General features: G+C 43.0%; 1 protein-coding gene across 2 annotated transcripts; it reads left to right on the top strand.

The window, feature by feature from the left end:
- The first annotated feature begins 4,487 nt into the window (after window positions 1-4,487).
- STC1 (stanniocalcin 1) lies at window positions 4,488-18,784 on the top strand. Of its 2 annotated transcripts, none has more exons than XM_082255596.1 (4): window positions 4,488-4,655; window positions 9,335-9,474; window positions 16,219-16,430; window positions 18,056-18,784. In XM_082255596.1, exons 1-4 carry the CDS (start codon window positions 4,526-4,528, stop codon window positions 18,324-18,326), a joined length of 753 nt encoding a protein of 250 aa, XP_082111722.1. In that variant the 5' UTR covers window positions 4,488-4,525; the 3' UTR covers window positions 18,327-18,784. The 2 variants fall into 2 exon arrangements, with proteins under 2 accessions (XP_082111722.1, XP_082111721.1); XM_082255595.1 differs by having other exon boundaries at window positions 9,332-9,474.
- Window positions 18,785-19,416: the final 632 nt, after the last annotated feature.

The raw sequence follows: 19,416 nt of genomic DNA, 5'->3' as shown, positions 1-19,416 counted from the left end.
ATGATCACCTCCTGTACCACGTTCACACTTTTACCACTTTTAATGAAAATCTGCTGTTATTTATATATATATGTATATGCCCTATATGCTTTCATATCTGTCTTGTCTATAATGCACTCTTCAAATGTGCTTTAAAATGCATGATTTTCCCTTTTATGAACAAGAAAATAATGACGTTATGCTATTGGACTGGTATAATAATGCTATGAGGCTGGTATGAAATTATTTCCAGGGCTGAATTTTTTTCACAGTCCAACCCTGGTTGTGGCTATGGGACAGGAAATAAAGGGAAATTTCCCCAGTAGGACACAAATAACAAAAAAAAAGACAGCTGTTATAACCCTCTATTACTCCTCAGTTCTATTTTAAAGGTCCAGGCATAAAAACTTTCATTCAAATATATTCCTCAGTAACCACAAAGCATATAAATCAATGTTGTGTGCACCAATTCCCCTTACCAACCCAGATTTTGCCTTGCAAAAGTATCAGTAACATCATCACTGTGCTGTACATAACCTGTGCAGAGAGCAGAGCTGTGGCCTACTGAGGAAGCCCAATCACCGGATGTAATGTAACATGTATAGGTGGGAGGAGTCAAGCCCATGATGTCATACACCAGGGAGTACTGTTACCTTGCATGCATTTTCTTACTACTTTGTGTTTTTTAATTCCCATTTTTTATACAATAAATTGTTTAGCAGAGAGCACTATGGATCTCTTTCTTGTGTTCCCTACCATATGTTTAATCTGAGAGTGGAGCTCTTGATGTGGAGAGGAAAAGAGGAGTGATCCTTCATTCCAGTGCTCTGGCAGGAGAATATCGATTGATGCTCTGTATACACTGGAATGAAAGGAAAAGGGGAACAGTAATAAGCCCCCTTTTCCTCATGGGAGAGTGGCTGGGGAAATAGGTAGAATAGTTCATAAGGTAATTTCCCTCCCTTTTTTCCTCAGGTAAAGAAGGAGGGACTCCTAAGGTGTCTTGAGGGAATAGAAATAGTGGGCGTGGCGTTGCAGGGGTCAGAGCACCTATAGGAAGAGGTATAGGGTAGAAGATTCTAGAGCCCTCTGAGCCCCTATATAAGGGAGAGCTCTCCTCAGAGGGGCTCATTCGCCTCAGAAGATTTAGCAGTGTGAATTCCCCATCCCCCCCCCTTTTTTTTTGTCGCGGCTGTTTAAAAAAAAAAATAATAATAATATAGATATATATATATATATATAATTGGTGGTGATGTCGTTTTTGCTATAGCAAAAGGGCAATTTTATATGTTTAGGAGTGGAAGTTGATGCTTGAAATGTGATGTTATTTATCCGGCCTGAGCTGTGGTGGCTAGGCTGTTGAGTGTGTTTAAAATTTTTAATTATATATTTATTTATTGAAGTTATTTTAAAATCAATAATAAACGGCCGCGGCCTATATATTTCCAAATAGTACAGGTGTCTGCTTCTTAATTTATTTATTTAAGTAAAAGTGCTAAGTTGTTATTGAATCCTGCCTACTGTCCCATAGGGTTTCCAGTTGAGAAAGCTGAATGTTTGATGACGAAGAGAGTAAATTGGGGGATCCCAGTGCCCTAGCAGGAGGATACTTATTGATGCCTTGCAGACTCGGTAGTGGGGTCTCGGTAGTGGGGTCTCTGTAGTGGGGTCTCTGTAGTGGGGTCTCTGTAGTGGGGTCTCTGTAGTGGGGTTTCTAGTTGAGGTGAACAGGTTTCTCACCAATTGGTGGTGGTCACTGAAGGTGTCACTAAGAAGACTTGTCACATTGAATGCACTGTGGTGTTTTATATGTTGGACTCTATATACATATCACGTATGGATTGGTTATTATTAGCGTGTTTTTCGCAAAAATTCTGTATATATACTGTCATTTTTTATTTATTTTGTGATTGCGCTGCACTCATTATTTTTCATAGATAGTTTTCATCTGAGGGATTGTGAAATGACCTGTTGAGTGCTTCGGCAGCAATCACATTACAGAGTAAAAATATATTCACTTATATCACTAGGATTTGCACTAATTACTGTATATTGTGGTAGTTTATGTTGTTGTTAGCAATTGATTTATTATTCACTGGATAGCGCAGATTGATTCTCTCTCATATTTGATTTCAGAGCTGTGGAAAGGACCTAGCAAGTCCTACCCACTACAGACTGCCTTCAGAAAATTACAGAAGGTCCAGATACAGGACCAATCCTCCTTCACAAGGAGAAAGAGCAGCAGTGACCGGTCTTTATTGCAGGAAATATTGGAATTGTTTCCAAAAAAATAGTGCAATGTTTCGGAGCCGCACAGGACCCCTTTGTCAGGCATGTCATCAGGGGTCCTGTGCAGCTCCGAAACGTTGCACTATTTTTTTCTGATGTGATCTTATCTGGAATAAAGTTTTTGGACTGCTTTTGCAAGATCCTTGGTGTGCTGGCGAATATGTATCTACTTCTCTCTGAAATGATCACAGAGTGCCTGTGATCCTTCTATATAGGATCACAAGTCTCTATGATCATTTCACAAGCCAATCTCCCCCCCCCCCCCACAGTTAGAAAACACCCCCTAGGCTCACACTTAAGCCTTTGGTCACCCCTGGGTTAACCCCTTCCCTGCCAGTGTCATTATTACAGTAACAGTGCATATTTTTAGCACTGATTACTGTAGTAATGTCACTGGTCCCCCAAAAGTGTCAAAAATGTCAGTTAGGGGTCCGATCTGTCTGCCGCAATGTCGCAGTCCCGCTAAAAATCGCAGATTGCCGCCATTAGTAGAAAAAATTAAATTAATTAATAAAATGACATAAATCTTTTCCTTAGTTTGTAGATGTGATAACTTTTGCACAAACCAATCAAAATATGTTTATTCCATTAGATTGTAAGCTCTTCTGTGAAGGGCCCTTTTAATCCTCTTGTATTTTATTGTACTGTATATGTACTGTCTCCCTCCAATATTGTAAAGCGCTGCGTAAACTGCTGGCGCTATAGAAATCCTTAATAATAATAATAATAATAATAATAATAATAATAATTGCGATTTTTTTTTTTTTTTTACCAAAAATATGTAGCAGAACACAAATTGGCCTAAAAGGATGAAAATTTTAGATTTTTAATTTTTTTTTTTTTTTTTTTGGGGGGGAATGTTATATAGCAGAATGTGAAAAATATTGTTTTTTTTGTTTTTGTTTTTTTCAGAATTGTCGCTCTTTTTTATTGTTTATAGTGCAAACAATAAAAACAGGTGATCAAATACCACCAAAAGAAAGCTCTATTTGTGGGGAAAAAAAGGGCATCCCGTTTTTTACAGTGTCGCACGACCGTGCAATTTTCTGCCGAATCGCAAAAAAATTGCATGGTCATTAAGGGGGTAAATCCTTCCAGTCCAGAGCTGGTTAATGTATTCTAATGGCCAGAATAAATGAATATTCTGGCCAATAGAATGCATTATTGCCAAGCATGCGAATGTACATAAACATGTCTAAAAGCGAGCGCAAAATGCAGCTTTAAGCATAACTTTAAGCATAACTTTTAAGATGCTTTTCCTACGTTCAGGGGAAAATCCAAATGCCCAGTGTGAATGGACTGCTGAAAAGCAGGGGGAAGTCCCTGCACCTTACCCAGCTGTAGGGAAATCACATAAAAAGAAGTGCGTTTTTCATGCGACTGTCTGCAGACGCTGGAAGCCTGTGATTTGCACGCTTTCCCACACCCCTGTGAACCTTGTATGAGTCAAGCTAAAACATTACAGTATACAAAATTGTACTCTATTTGGCTACATAGGAAACATTTGTATCGTTTCAATTCAGGCAAAGAACACCTAAATGGAAACACAATACTTCTACAGCCATCTAAAGATAAAATATTGAGTGTGTTTCCATTTAGGTGTTCTTTGTATAAATTGCAATGATACAAATGTGTTCTATGTAGCCAAACAGAGCAAGATTAGTATACTGTACTTTCTAATGATCTTTTGAGAGTAGTGTTTTACTCATCATTATCTTCATTTTCAGGTGTATTTCTTTATGTATTACCTCCCTGTTTTGAAAATATAAAGTAGTCTAGCTGGAGTGCTACTATGTGAAATAAAAAAGAAGAAATTAGGAAAAGGTTACAGAAAAATAAAATAAAATATAAGAATCTGAACTGACCTACAGCAGATTGCCAGCTGTTCCTATTCCCCTGTATATCCATGTAATGTTACTGGAGGACTCCCCCCATAATACATGTCCCCTCACAATGACACATGTCTCACCAACCAGTGACACATGTCCCCCCTAGTGACACATGCCACCCCTCATAGACACATGTCCCCCCAGTGATGCATGTCCCCTCTAGTGACACATCCCCCCCCTCCAGTGTCAGGTGGTGATTTCTGGGAATAACCTGTGGGTGAGGGGATCAGAATTCTTTTTTTTATGAATGAGCCTGTCCAATGATTGGCTGCTGGGAGGAGACTGATGATTGGCCGCTGATAAGAGTAGTGTATAAATTGTGTCAGATCCATCACTGTGCATAGACGATCGGAACACACAGGCAGAGGATGAATGACAAGAGCATCCTCCTCCTCCTCCTCCTCCCCCTGCTCATACACTGCATGAGCTCAGCCTATGAGACCGACCAGAGTGACTTCCCTGGAACCAGGAGGAGCAGAGGGCAATCCCAGAGCTCAGGTGAGACCATGGCAGGATGGTGAGATATGGGGTATGTGTGATGACTTCTGTGATGTGGGGGTACACTGGTATGTAGGGGTGTGGTACATGGGGGTCTGTGTGCTGACTTCTGTGACATGGGGGTACACTGGTATGTAGAGGTGTCAGTATGGTATATGGGGGTCTGTGTGCTGACTTCTGTGACATGGGGGGTACACTGGTATGTAGAGGTGTCAGTATGGTATATGGGGGTCTGTGTGCTGACTTCTGTGACATGGGGGTACACTGGTATGTAGAGGTGTCAGTATGGTATATGGGGGTCTGTGTGCTGACTTCTGTGACATGGGGGTACACTGGTATGTAGAGGTGTCAGTATGGTATATGGGGGTCTGTGTGCTGACTTCTGTGACATGGGGGTACACTGGTATGTAGGGGTGTGAGTATAGTACATGGGGGTCTGTGTGCTGACTTCTGTGACATGGGGGTACACTGGTATGTAGGGGTGTCAGTATGGTACATGGGGGTCTGTGTGCTGACTTCTGTGACATGGGGGGTACACTGGTATGTAGAGGTGTCAGTATGGTATATGGGGGTCTGTGTGCTGACTTCTGTGACATGGGGGTACACTGGTATGTAGGGGTGTCAGTATGGTATATGGGGGTCTGTGTGCTGACTTCTGTGACATGGGGGGTACACTGGTATGTAGGGGTGTGAGTATGGTACATGGGGGTCTGTGGGCTGACTTCTGTGATGTGGGGGTACACTGGTATGTAGAGGTGTCAGTATGGTACATGGGGGTCTGTGTGCTGACTTCTGTGACATGGGGGGTACACTGATATGTGGGGGTGTTATTATGATACACAGGGGTCTTTGACATGGGGATGCACGTCACACACACAGTATATAGGAAAATGTATTTTATTGTTTTTCCTTTAGTTTTAGATTGAAATGTAGAAAGATACAATTAAAATGTACCAGGCTGTACTTTTTTTTTCTAACCTAAAATAGAAAGTATTGAAAGAGAAATATTGGGGAGCTTACTATTCTATCCTGTATCTGAAATTTTCTAGAATTCAACTACTATTGGTAACACTAGTATTACCAGTACTGAAAGAAAAGAGTATATGTAATATTTGGCCATTGCATATGTGAGCTCTGCTTAGTAGTGCTTCCCAGTGTCTGTTCTTCTTTGCTCCTCTCTCTCACTGTTTTCTAATCACATTACCTCATGCATTGGGGGGGGGGGGGATATAAAAATTAGCAATCAAATGTTGAGCATCAAGCAAGTAAAAATTGTGAAAGTCATAATATTTAGTTTGAAGCATAAATTATCCTTAACATGCTCTGTCACTCTACCCCAGCACCCTTTCCAAGTCGCTGAGTTCCCATTGTTGTGTTGCAGTAATGTGCGTGTTTCAACAATTTGGGAAAAACCACTCATTTTGCACAATAGATCAGCACTGCAGAACATCACAATGCACATTAAAACTCAGGTAAGAAAAGTAAAAGGCATCCCTTGTAGTGGAGCTGCTCCCTCTCTGCAAGTGTTATCTGCTGGTTTCTGTCTGGGGTGACAGGAAAGGCATTTTTACTTACCTGATCCTCTGATCCCTGATAGACAGAGCTCCCCCATGCCCTGGCAATGGAATATTCCTCAGTGTCCTTGCGTCCAATGTAGAATTATGGACCCTGCATTGGTCTTAATGACATCAGAGGTCCTTAGAACACTGGAGTGCAGAGGAGAAGATAAGAAAGCAGAAGAGTCTGCAGAGGATGAAGTAAGTAAAACTTCTGTACCTGGTTCCCTAGAAATAAACGAGCAGTTAACCCCTGCAGTGCAGACACAGCAAGGAAGGGCTTTTAGTTTTCCCAAAGATCCTATTTTAAATAAACATAAAAAATACATTGCACCTTTTTAAGTGCGTTATTTAGCCCATATTGTGCCCCAGTGTTAAATGCATGACGACAGTGTATACTTACCTGGATCTTCTTCACTGTACCTTCTTCAATCTTCTCCCAGCCAGGCTCTGCTCCCACCTATTCATCCATACATTCATTGTAACAATCGGTAGAGATTTCCTCATGGTGGGGTGGGGGGAGCAGAGCCTGGCTGGGAGAAGTTTGAAGAAGAGACTGTCTACTGCAGGGGTCTCCAAACTTTCTAGACAAAGTGCCAGCTTACTGGTCTTTAGAATTTAGGGGGGCCAAACTGCGACCAGCGGGAGTAGAAAATGAAACAAATCATCAATGAGAATAAATGTCTCAGGGTGGTCAGAGGAAGAAAAAAAAAAACACAAAGCGCCTGTGGTCAGAAGGAGGACAGATAGTGCCTTATTGTTGGTGCCAGTGGGAGGAATAGTGCCCCATCGTTAGCATCAGTGGGAGGAATAATGTCCCATCATTAGCATCAGTAGGAGGAATAGTGCACCAACGTTAGCATCAGTAGGAGGAATAGTGCCCCATCGTTAGCATCAGTAGGAGGAATAGTGCCCCATCGTTAGCATCAGTAGGAGGAATAGTGCCCCATCGTTAGCATCAGTAGGAGGAATAGTGCCCCATCGTTAGCATCAGTAGGAGGAATAGTGCACCAATATTGGTGTCAGTGGGAGGAACAGCGCCCCATCATTAGCATCAGTGGGAGGAATGGTGCCCCATCATCGGTGTTAGTGGGAGGAACAGTGCCCAACGTTAGTGTCAGGAGGAACAGTGCCCCATCGTTAGCATCAGTAGGAGGAATAGTGCCCCATCGTTAGCATCAGTAGGAGGAATAGTGCACCAATATTGGTGTCAGTGGGAGGAACAGCGCCCCATCATTAGCATCAGTGGGAGGAATGGTGCCCCATCATCGGTGTTAGTGGGAGGAACAGTGCCCAACGTTAGTGTCAGGAGGAACAGTGCCCCATCATTGGCATCAGTGGGAGGATTAATACCATATCATTGGTGTCAGTGGGAGGAACAGTGCCCCATCATTGGCTTTAGTGGGAGGAATAGTTACTGTACATAGTCAGTCAGGTTGAAAAAAAGACACAAGTCCATCTGGCTCAACCAATAAAAAACAAAAAACAGTAAAGAAAACACAACTATACAATCCCATATACACAATCCTATACCCGCATGCGATCCAGAGGAAGGCGAAAAAAACCCCAGGAAAGTATGATCCAATTTGCTACAGCAGGGGAAAAATCCCTTCCTGATCCCCCAAGAGGCAATCGGATATTCCCCGGATCAACTTTACCTATAATTATTAGTACCCAGTTATATTATTTACACCTAGGAAAGAATCCAGGCTTTTTTTTAAAGTGATCTAATGAGCTAGCCAGAACCACCTCTGGAGGGAGTCTATTCCACATTTTCACAGCTCTTACGGTGAAGAAACCTTTCTTTATTTGGAGACAAAATCTCTTTTCCTCTAGATGTAATAGTTCCCCAGCGTCAGTGGGAAGAAAAATGCCCCATCATTGGTGTCAGTGGGAAGAAAAGTGCCCCATCATTGGTGTCAGTGGGAGGAATGATACCATATCCTTGGTGTCAGCGGGAGGAATAAGGCTCCTTTGATAGTATCAGTAGGAGGAATTATGCCTGGATTTTAGTGTCAGTGGGAGGAATCGTGCCTCAAGGGCCAGATAAAGGCAAGCAAAGGGCCGCATCCAGCCCACATACCACTGGTTTACTGCTTCTCCCCCTGTTGTTAGAACTAAAGAGAGCCTAGAGCAGCATTTTCTCCAGTTACGGTAGGAACGTCCTCCTTTCTATGATTGTTTTTTTTTTTTTTTAATTAATCCATGCAAGACTGATGATATTGTTTTGTTCACATCTCAATGCAGGTCATCCTTAATTTCTCACAATAGAAGTCCAACATTATTCTGTAATGTTAGATGATATACTTTGTGTGTAATGATACAGATAGTTTGCAATGTGCCTTGCCAATATTAGGTTACCCAGGGCCGGGACAAGGGGTGGGCAGGATGGAAAGATGCCCTGGGCTTAATGGTTTATTGTAGGGATGGGGGTGCCTTCTCTCTGTTATAAGGCTGACAGGAGTAGTGGCAGCAGTATCACTACTCTTATTAGTCCAGCGCTGGGAGTGGATAGGAGAGAGGTGGGAAGTGGTGTAGGCTGTGTTTTCTCTCCCCTCTCCTCCTTTCTGCCAGAGCAGAGCTCCTGTGTTCTGAAGCCAGCAGTGGTAATCACAGACAAAGGAGCTCTGAACTGGCAGGAGGCAAGAAAGGAGAGAGAGCACAGCCCACAGCCAAACACAGAAGTGGCCAGGACAGATCCAGCAGTGGAGGAGAGAGCCAGGAGGAGGTGGGGCTGTGCTCTCTCTCCCTCCAGCTCCTCCCTCCTGTCAGTGCAGTGCTCCTGTAGCCTGCAAACAAATCTGCTGGCTTCTGCATACAGGTGCACTGACAGCTCAGGACAGTTTCCTATGTAATCTTACATTCCCTGACCCCCTCCTCTCACACTGGGGGCATGGTTTGGCATCTTTGCCGTGGGCATTGAGGTTACCATTATGTGTCCAGCATAGATTTGCAGCTGTGAAAATGTTTTATCTTCTGTAATCTTCAATAAAACAATGTAATAGACATAAGTGAATCAATTTGTTGTAGATGGGGAAGTCTGATCTGTCTGTCAGGGTAAGATATTCCCTCATGTAGGTGACTTAATGCTGACACTGCATTGTGCTCTCTCCATTTTAGTAGAAGTGGTTCGCTGCTTGAATGGGGCATTGCAAGTTGGCTGCGGAGCCTTTGCCTGCTTGGAGAACGCCACCTGTGACACCGATGGATTGTATGACATCTGCAAGTCTTTTCTGTTCAACGCTGCCAAGTTTGACACTCAGGTACAGTGACATACCTACACCTACCAGTGCCACAAGGCATTCCTGCAAATCAGAATATTGCTCATCCCAGATTGGTAAATACGCAGTGCCATCTAACCATTTGTCATAGGCTCTCTGAATACTTCTTCTGTATATGCATACTGCTCTGTATTTGTCTTCTTCATCCATTGTATCAGGAAGGCAGAGTGCTTGCATTGTTCAGTAGACACTTGGATTCGGCAGCATTTCAGCAGGAAAAGAAGCACCACAGAGAAATTCACATCAGTATAAGTATATACCGCATTCACATGCATCACATGTAGTCAAAATCCCTACCAGGAGACCTTTATACATGTCCTGGCAAAATAAAAAATGGTTCTAAAGCCTTAAAGCGGAGTTCCACTCAAAAGTGGAACTTCCGCTTATCTGTCGCCTCCCCCCTCTGGTGCCACATTTGGCACCTTTCGGGGGGGAGCGGGTACCTGTTTTAACAGGTACCCGTACCCTGTCCCCACTTCCGTCGGACCTCCCTCCTCTATCTCCTGCTTCTATGCCAGTAAGAGAGTGCAGTGCGCTTCTCTCATGCGCAGTAGGGACCCAGTTGTGCAGCCGCGAGGCTTCACTGCCGGGTTCCCTTACCAGCAATGACGGCGACATCATCCGACAGCAGATGGAAACATTGGCTGCGGTGCCGACATCGCTGGACTCCAGGACAGGTAAGTGTCCTGATATTAAAAGTCAGCAGCTACAGTATGTCCAGCACTGTACCAGCAGTCCAGCACTGTACCCTAGAAGAGTGGCTCTCTCCCTCCTTATAGGGCAGATTGATAGCAGCAGGAGCCATTGACTTCTGCTGCAGTCAATAAAATCCAGTGATGAGGGTATGGGGCCGAGATGCACTGCCTGTGTCTACAGATGCAGGTAGCCCAGCTTTGGATTGGGCCTGCACAAGAGCCTCCAAAGGAGGAAGCAGCTTCCTATAGGGGCACTCGCAAAAGAGATGGAGCCAGGAGTGCCAGCAGGGGACCCCAGAAGAGGAGGTTCGGGGCTACCCTGTGCAAAACCATTGCACAGAGCAGGTAAGTATGACATGCTTATTATTAAAAACACACAAAGGTTTACAATCACTTAAAAGAAATATCAGAGTGCTCATCAGTTGTGGGTGATAGTCACTATATGGCCAACAATTTTCCATCTTTAATTTTGAAATTGACTTTTATGAAGCCAGGGCCATCCACAGCTCATATTTCAGCCAAGAAAAAAAAATAAAAAAATAAAACTGTGTATGGCCAACCTAAAGCTTATGCAAATAGCTTAGTATAGTGCTGTAATTTGGGACTTGACCACTAAGGGGCAGTGTGTCATGTCTGTGATAGCTTATTTTGCCTGGGTGGGGGGATATTGCTTCTGGCAGTTTATTAGGATAGTTGTGATACCGTATAATCCATAAATGAAATAATAAATCATAGAGATTGCTCAAATAAGAACAGACAATATACATCTAACTCTTTAATGGTGGCCAAACGTGCTTCAATAAACAATCAGTTTATTTTCTGTGTGATCTCCTCTGAACAGAATATTCAATCCATAGCCAACAGCCTATTCAATTTATATGCCACACACAGAACATAGATTTAGATCAATACTTAAGATAAGATCATAACTTACAATCATAAATCATTGATCTTTCCATCATGAAATCCAATTATCTGAATGATCAAAATACGATCTGATTTATGAATAAGGTATTCAAGTGCTGCTGAGCGCTGATCAATGCAAAAGATTGATAACTTTCAGGAAGGGAAGTTATGGCTATTCAGTTGTTTGCAGATTTGAATCACAAAACAATTGGATTTAAAAAAAAGCATGTATGACCACCCTTAGGTAAGTCAACAAAATAATCAAACATGGAGGTAATTCTATAAGAGTGATATTACCTTCTTGTCAGTTATTAATACAAACAGTCAAAGTAAATTGATCACAGTTTAGCTAAGTGGAATAATGAAAATATACAGTATGTGTTAATACTTTATTAATTCATAATTCCATTTGTTTTGTGGCTTCATTTTATTTCAAAAAGTCATGCAAACTACTAATGTGCTGTAGACAAGGCAATGCGTTAAAATAAATTCAGTGCATTGTTTCCAAGTAAAATGAACTTCATTTGCATTTTATTTAATTCAATATATTTCCATTTGGCTTGTTCTCACTTGATACATTGTTATGCATTTTGTATTGATTTAAATACAGGCAAATGTGCAAACAAAAGAAGGAACATGGTTAGGTCCTGCTTCCAGCAATCATTTGTGTTGTGTGGGATGAAAGTCTTGCTGATAGCACTTTTGGTGGAATAACCTGTACTTTACCATACAAGTCATAGGAATTAGTTCCTTCAAAAATACACTGGGGTTGATTTACTAAAGGCAAATCCACTGTGCACTACAAGTATATCTGAGGGGAAGATGTGAAATGATGAGAAGCTCCACTGATTTCTATCATCCAATCATGTGCAAGCAAAAATGCTGTTTCTTATTTTCCTTGCATGTCCCCCTCAGATCTACAGTGACTGCACTTCCAAGCGCACTTGCACAGTGGACTTGCCTTTAGTAAATAACCCCCTTTGTGTCTGAAAGGCAAAGCAACACAGCTTGTGTTAATACATGGGAGACAAATAATGTAAGTGCCAGGTGTAGTAGTAGACTGGTGGGGGTAAAGGGGAAAAAGGGGACGGGGGGGGGGGGGGTATGTCTACCAGACCTGGAAAATGGGGATTTGAGTGTGCCTCTAAATTAATGAGAAAGTATATATACATACAATATAAAAGAATAATGCATATTTATTGAAATTTACATACAATCCGTTAAAATAGATACAGTCATAATCAAGTGTGACAATGCATGTACATAACAGGTCACATGACGTGAGCGTGAACCATGTAATCTGCTGGTGGATCTACGCGTTTCGCTCACATATCAGGAGCTTCTTCAGGATCCAAGCAGTGCATGCATATCAAACAGACTTTCAAAATTGAATAGTATCCTTGATTAAAATCAATCGGTAAACCTCCTACACACATTAATAACAAGTGGTCACATTATGGCACCAATTAATTTAACAAAGAAATCCACTTGAGGGAAAAATATCCATACATTGATAACCGGACCCAAAGGGAGAAATATGCCCCACAGGACTAAATGGGAGAAGCAGGGAACGGCCAAAAGCTTCCTTGATCCAATGGCCTTGGGAGTAAACCAATACAATTCCCAGGGATCTATCTCTCCCTCCAAACGGCAAGGAGCAAAGATATTGACATCTAATCGTAACAAAGACAACATAAACCTCCCAAGGATAGGCCGTTGTGTTAATACATGCTTTTCCAAGTGTGTCTGGTGACAACCAACCCACAAAACTAAAGTGGATCTAAACACAAAAAGAAAAATGCAATGTATTACAGCCTACCAGCAGAGCTGTCTTAATGCATGGGGCATGGGGGCCACATGATAATCTTGCATTAGGCTCTGCTACTCTAGGCTGACAGGAGATGTGACAGCAGTGTCACTCACTACTCCTCTATGCAGGGAGGAGGAAAAGCACAGCAGCACCACCTCCTCTTAAATAATACATTCAGGCAGGGGAAGGCAGACACTATTTTTTGTAGTATTCCAGTACAGCCTTGAAAACTAACTGTCTTTAAACACTGAACTTCAGAGCTAGAGTGGGCAGTAATGGGCAGAGCTGAGCATGGGGATAGCTGCTTAATGGGTCCCGACCTGCCCTCCTCCCTTCTATGCAGTACTGTGTACACAGGCATCATACCTGGTGGTGCAGGTGCCAAACGCTGGTCAGTCAGTAAGTTGTGGTTTTCAACATTCTATGTACTACAGTATATGTATGTATGTTATTCATGTGAGTGTGTATATATGTATGTAAGTTTAAGTATTAGTGTATATGTACATGTATGTATGTGTATGTACATTATGCATATGCATACATATATTTATGTGTGTATATGTATGACGGTATGTTACTGTTAGGCCAAATTCACATGGGCATACTTAATCATACACTCCTGCGAGGGCCATGTTTGCTCACAGAGGCATGGGATGCACAGGTGTTGGGTACATCCCTTGACAGGCAGTCCCATTCATGTCAGTTGGGATGCAGTGGCTGCATGGACAAAGCTACTGCTCCAAATTTGACATCCATGTGGGTGCGGGTCCCCAAACACAGACAGTGTGGATTCGGAGACCCATATCCACACACAGAGCCGAGGCTACCGCCAGGCAAACAAGGCAGCTGCCAAAGATGCACTGCTACCTAGGGCGCAGCCACAGTCGCTGGGAGGGAGGAGGTAGGGAAGCACCTGTCAAAAGTGGCAAACCAGTGAGAGAAGGATGTGACAAGCCAATGACAGAAGGGTGTAATAAGCTGGTGGAACAAAGGGTGTATGAAAATTAATAGTGTGAAAAAATATAACCAGTTTACTAGTCAGCATGTCCCTGTGGCTTTCACACGTTACCCTGTGCTTGTTAGGGAATGGCGGAGCCGGCGTGCTGTGCCTTGCTGTCCACCAGCGCTGACACTTCTATTTAGTCACAGCATTGATGGCCCCCGGGAAGCCTGATGAAAGAGCATGCATGCTCCGAACGCGTACTACAACCACGCCTACCAGTACCTCTACATCTCCTTGGTGCTACACTGGGCAGTGGAGTGGGAATCTTTCTTGCTGGTGGATGGGAAGAGGATGATGGTCAAGGCTGTTGGAGGGGGGGGGGGGGTACATTGGAAGGTGAGAATACTGACCAGACAGAATGATGTCTGAGTGTTGTTTATGCTAGCTGAGGAAGCATTGAGAAGCAAAATTGGCTCCCCTGGGTTTTAACAACAGATGGATGTGGCTAAAGAGGTTGACAGATGGGGGGGCTAAGTCCATGTTTGGAGGATATGGTGAGGATAATAGGGATATGTGAAAGGAGTATGTGACCTGATGTGGGAGAGTTTACACCGTATTGCAAGAGGAATTTTTTTTTTTTTTTTTTGGGGGGGGGGGGGAGGGTGGTGCAAGTAGCTGGCCTTGCCTAGGGTGCAAAATAGTCTAGCACTGGCCCTGCCCACACAGATTTCAGATTGGGAGCAGCAGCAGTGTCCATGCAGCCATTGCATCCTAGCTGACATGAATGAGATTCATGCCAGTATGGGTAAACATAGCCCTTGCACAGATGTATGCTTAAAATGTCGTTTTCAGCCAAGAAAGCTGCCATCTTGACCTCATTTTAATCTTCAACTGCCATGATCCTGCACATGTGATCAGTTATGACACCAGCCATTTGATGATTTGACAGGTTGGTTGAGCGAACATGCCAGGAATGTAACTGTGTTTTAAAACTGATGACTCAATGGCTTTACTTCCACTTTAAAGTGGAGCTCTACCCAAAAGGGGAAGCTCTTCTTTTCTGCCTCCTCCCTCCCTCCGCTGCCACATTTATCACCTTTTGGGGGGGAGCTGGTACCAGGTTTTGATCCCCCTACAGCCGGCCCATTCACAGAGTGCAGCGCAAATCACACAGTAGGAAACTGGCTGTGAAGGCTTCAGTGCTGGTTTCCCCTAGCTGAGATGGCGGTGCCAGCACTCAAGAACCAATTCAAGAATTGGCTTGGGTGAAGACACCGCTGGATTCCTGGATAGGTAAGTGCCCTAATAGTGGTCCGGCCACATCTGGAGTATGCTGTCCAGTTCTGGGCACCGGTCCTCAGGAAGGATGTGCTGGAACTGGAGAGAGTCCAGAGAAGGGCAACAAAAATAATTAGGGGAATGGAGGGCATCGGCTATAAGGAAAGACTACAAGCACTGAACTTATACTCTCTGGAGAAGAGACGATTGAGGGGGAATATGATATCAATGTACAAATACTGTACTGGCAACCCTAGCATAAGGAACAAACTATTCAGAGAAAGGGAATACAATAAGACATGTGGCCACTCACTAAAACTTGAGGAAAAACAGTTTAACCTTAAAATACGTAAGGGGTTCTTCACTGTCAGAGCAGTAAGGATGTGGAATTCTCTTTCACAAGCAGTCGTATCAGCAGGGAGCATCGATAGTTTAAAAAAACTATTAGATGGGCACCTTAAAGACCACAACATACAGGGGTATACAATGTACGGTTAACAGCAAACACACACACACATCATGGGTTGAACTGGATGGACTGATGTCTTTTTTCAACCTCACAAACTATGTAACTATGTAAAAGTCAGCAGTTACAGTATTTGTAGCTGCTGACTTTTAATTTTTGGAGGGGGGGGCGGAACTCTTCTTTAGGTATGCCTGTGTGAACAAGTCCTAATAGTAAAATACAACCATACATAAATACAGACCGCTGATAGGCTGGGAGAGGCATTTATGACAGGGGGCAGTGTGTACAGGGAGGGGGATAGTGTAAAAAAAAGAGTGGGAGCAGTATGTACAAGAGAAAAGAGGGTCAGTGTATACCGGGGGGCAGTGTGTAGAGAGGGCAGGACAGGGTGTACAGGGGGTGAATTTAATGTGGGATAATTCCCTGGTTGTGATTATTTGTTGTTTTTAGTTGCCATATCCCTACTAGGGGCCCCAGTGCATAACTTTGCCCAGGGGCCAATGATACTTTTAAGATGACCCTGCCTACCAGTCCTTAGGTGTGTTAGCTGCGTCTGTTTTCTTTTTTTTTCTCTCTCAGAGTCATGGTTCAAACTACCTTGTTTCCCTCTCTCTCCCTCTTTTTGCAGGGTAAAGTGTTTGTGAAAGAAAGTCTGAAGTGCATAGTGACTGGAATAACATCCAAAGTGTTCCTGGCAATCCGCAGATGCTCCAGCCTGCAGCGAATGATCTCTGAAGTCCAGGAGGACTGTTATTCCAAATTAGAGCTCTGCAGTGTCGCCCAATATAACCCAGAAGCAATCACGGAGGTTATACATCTGCCACAGCATTTTTCTAACAAGTATGTCTTTTATTTGTCATTGCCCTCTTTTATTTCCTGATTTTTTTCTTTCATTCTGGACAAATGTTGCTAACGTATGCATACAGATGGCTTTTACATAAAATTTGCGAGGATAGGAGGAAAAAGTGTGGACCGAACATTTTCTGAGCTGCATAATGAGATTAGTTACAGTTTGCATTCATTCCTTAAATGTTCTACATTTTTTTTAATTGGTATGAATTGGAAGAGACTGTATCAGTTTTTCTGTTTTAGGGCCAGTTCACACCAGAACATGGTTCGGGAAACCCACAATCCGTGAGTGTTTCCCACATCGCTTTTAGAACACACTGCCCCTGCGATCTGCAGTGGCTGTCAATGCAATGCTAATGAAACCCCCAAACTAAGGTTGCCAATGCAGTGCATTTACCTGCACCAGATCCAAAGAAGTACAGAAGTACCAAGCAATCCGGTTGCAGTACATTTTTTGAAGTAGTCGTGCACTGTAGTGGAATGCACTGCACTCAAATCGCGCAGGAACACAAGCACATCTCTCTGTGAATCTTGGCGTGAACTGACCCTTAAAAAAGCGCCTAACCAAAATGTAGGGGTCCTCTGTATGAGGCCAAAGGCAAAACTACCAATCACAGGTCTCTATATGCCCTTAATTCCATTAAAATCTCTGTGGCACACATCATTTTGAAACCCTAATGACAAGCATCTTTACCACAGATAGCCAGAAACTTTTATTGTATTACCACCCATATATACCTCCTACTTACTGAGACTGGAGGGGGGTGTAACCTACCTATTCTCTCTTCTTGATGACTAGAGGACCACCTGCATCCTAATAAGGGTCACTTTCGAACTGATAGCCAGTGGAAAGGACCGACCCTCCTTTTAAAAGCTACTTTACACTGGTGCTAACTTTAAATGCCTATTTACATTAGTATTTGTTGGGAAAAGAAATCTCCTTGAATTGGTGGGGAACGGCGTGAGAAATGACCCTTTACATAACCAGCAAATGCAAGGTCATTGTTGACACTGGTTAATTATCTGAAACAAAGAAGAGAAAGCACTGCAATGGTACCTCTGCCTGTAACTTGGCCAAATTACACCAGAACTTAGTAGGCACTGCCAGGTGGGTGCTCAGCCCACTCAGTCTGCATGTCTGGATCCTGGTTGGGTCCTGGAGTGCCATTTGATTAAGGCTGGGTGGGTAAGGAGTGTCGTGCAAGTTTGCTGCTTCCTTAAAAATTCAGTGATGTCAGCGGGGCGGGGATTCTTCCCAACCATATTGCCCATTCAACATAAAACCAGTATCCCTACTGGATTCAACTGGATAACCTCTGGTTCTCAGGACAGGGTTTTCTGTTGTAATATACACTTTAACAGTTCCCTGAGCAGAATGGGTTTAAAGTGACACAACCCAGCAAACCTCAGTTTGGAATTAACCAGCCATATTCATGCTAATCAATGTATTCATCCCTGCTAGTATAATCGAGGGGCCAACTGTGCATAAAAAATCCTCCATAAGATTGAAATATTCATAATGTATAGTAAAACTTGAGCTTAAATACAGTTAACAAAGTTTGAGATAAATAACTGTACCATGTCCATGAGTGCTGACCCTTCTCTTTAAATTCCAGGTATTACAACAAGCTGTTAACAAGCATAATGGGCTGCGACGAAGAGACTGTCAAATCCATCAAGAATAATTTAATGACCCAGATTGGCCCTAATTTAGCCAGCCTCTTCAAAACCCTGCAAGGTGACAAATGCTCCCAACAACAGCCCAAAGCAGACTTTAACCGAAAGAGAAATGTAGATCCCCAAAAACTTATGGTGTATCTGCGCAGTTTCCGCAATGAAGGAACCATGGCAAGTTCCTCCAACCAGGACTCCTCTGAAGATGAATAACTATGTCTATGACCAAAGAGTTGGATGTAGCTTTAATATTTCATACCACTTGTTGTATTGTCAGAGCTACTTTCTAAAGACGTCTGCGAGGAAGCTGTGCTTCCTTCAATATAAAGTATTTTGTCTGTTTATTTGTGTCAGGGGTTAGGTAATGGTTCTCCCAGGCCCCTTTCTCATAGGAAAATAATATTTTTATGACTATAATGATTGAGCTGTGTTATACATATCTGGTTAATTTATCAAAGGTTATAGTCACTACATATCATAATATTGAGCTACCTTACTTTGACTGTGTGCTCTGTGTAAGCTGTGTAGTTGTAAAACATGTTTCAGGGTCAAACTGTATATTCAGGTCCTGTCTCTGGTGTAATCTGTGAACTATGCACTTACCAAACTGCATGCATTGGCTTTGTCAAAGAAAAAGGGTCTGTCCTAAGTGCATACGCCAAATACTAACTCAGGCTAGCATTCACTCCATATATTCTGCCCTTGGTTCTGGCAGCTTGTACATTAAACCTTTTCTATGTGTAACCCCTACCACATAGAATGGTGGCTGTCCAAGCACATGCACCAAAATCTCATTGGAAATTATGCTGGAGCCATGGCTTGCCCATAATCCATGCAGTATTTTTGGGCTCGTCTCCAGCATACTCTCCAATACATTCTCCTAAGCCCATACACTCAATCTGATGTTCACTGCCATGGACACTAGTGACTGTATTTGAAATGTGCAACAGAAATGGTCAAGATTCCCAGCAGCAGTACCTTCAGCATGCTTGTGGCTAGGAGTATAGGTTCTGAGTATTTAGAACCGAGCATGTTGAAACTTGGGCCTGGTAGGCTTGGATTCCTATTAATAGGTGTGATAAAGTGGGCCTAGAGGATGGGAGAGAGAGGCTGTTTGTAACTACAATTGCAGTTTAAATAGTCACTGCCAAATCCTTTCTGTCTATAGGGTGCTTCAGGCACCATTTGAAGGCTGATTTTGAAGTCAAATGGCTGGGTTAATTTTGTTAAATCTATTGCCAGTAATGCGGGAGGTGTTTGCTGGGTACATGGATAAGACACTTTCAGCATTTCTGTGTAGCAT

This window comes from Pelophylax lessonae (assembly GCF_965119305.1).
Source record: "Pelophylax lessonae genome assembly, chromosome: 4".
Lineage (NCBI taxonomy): Eukaryota > Metazoa > Chordata > Amphibia > Anura > Ranidae > Pelophylax > Pelophylax lessonae.
The sequence above is the reverse complement of the archived record's forward strand: the minus strand, read 5'-3'. Positions and strand labels throughout refer to the sequence as shown.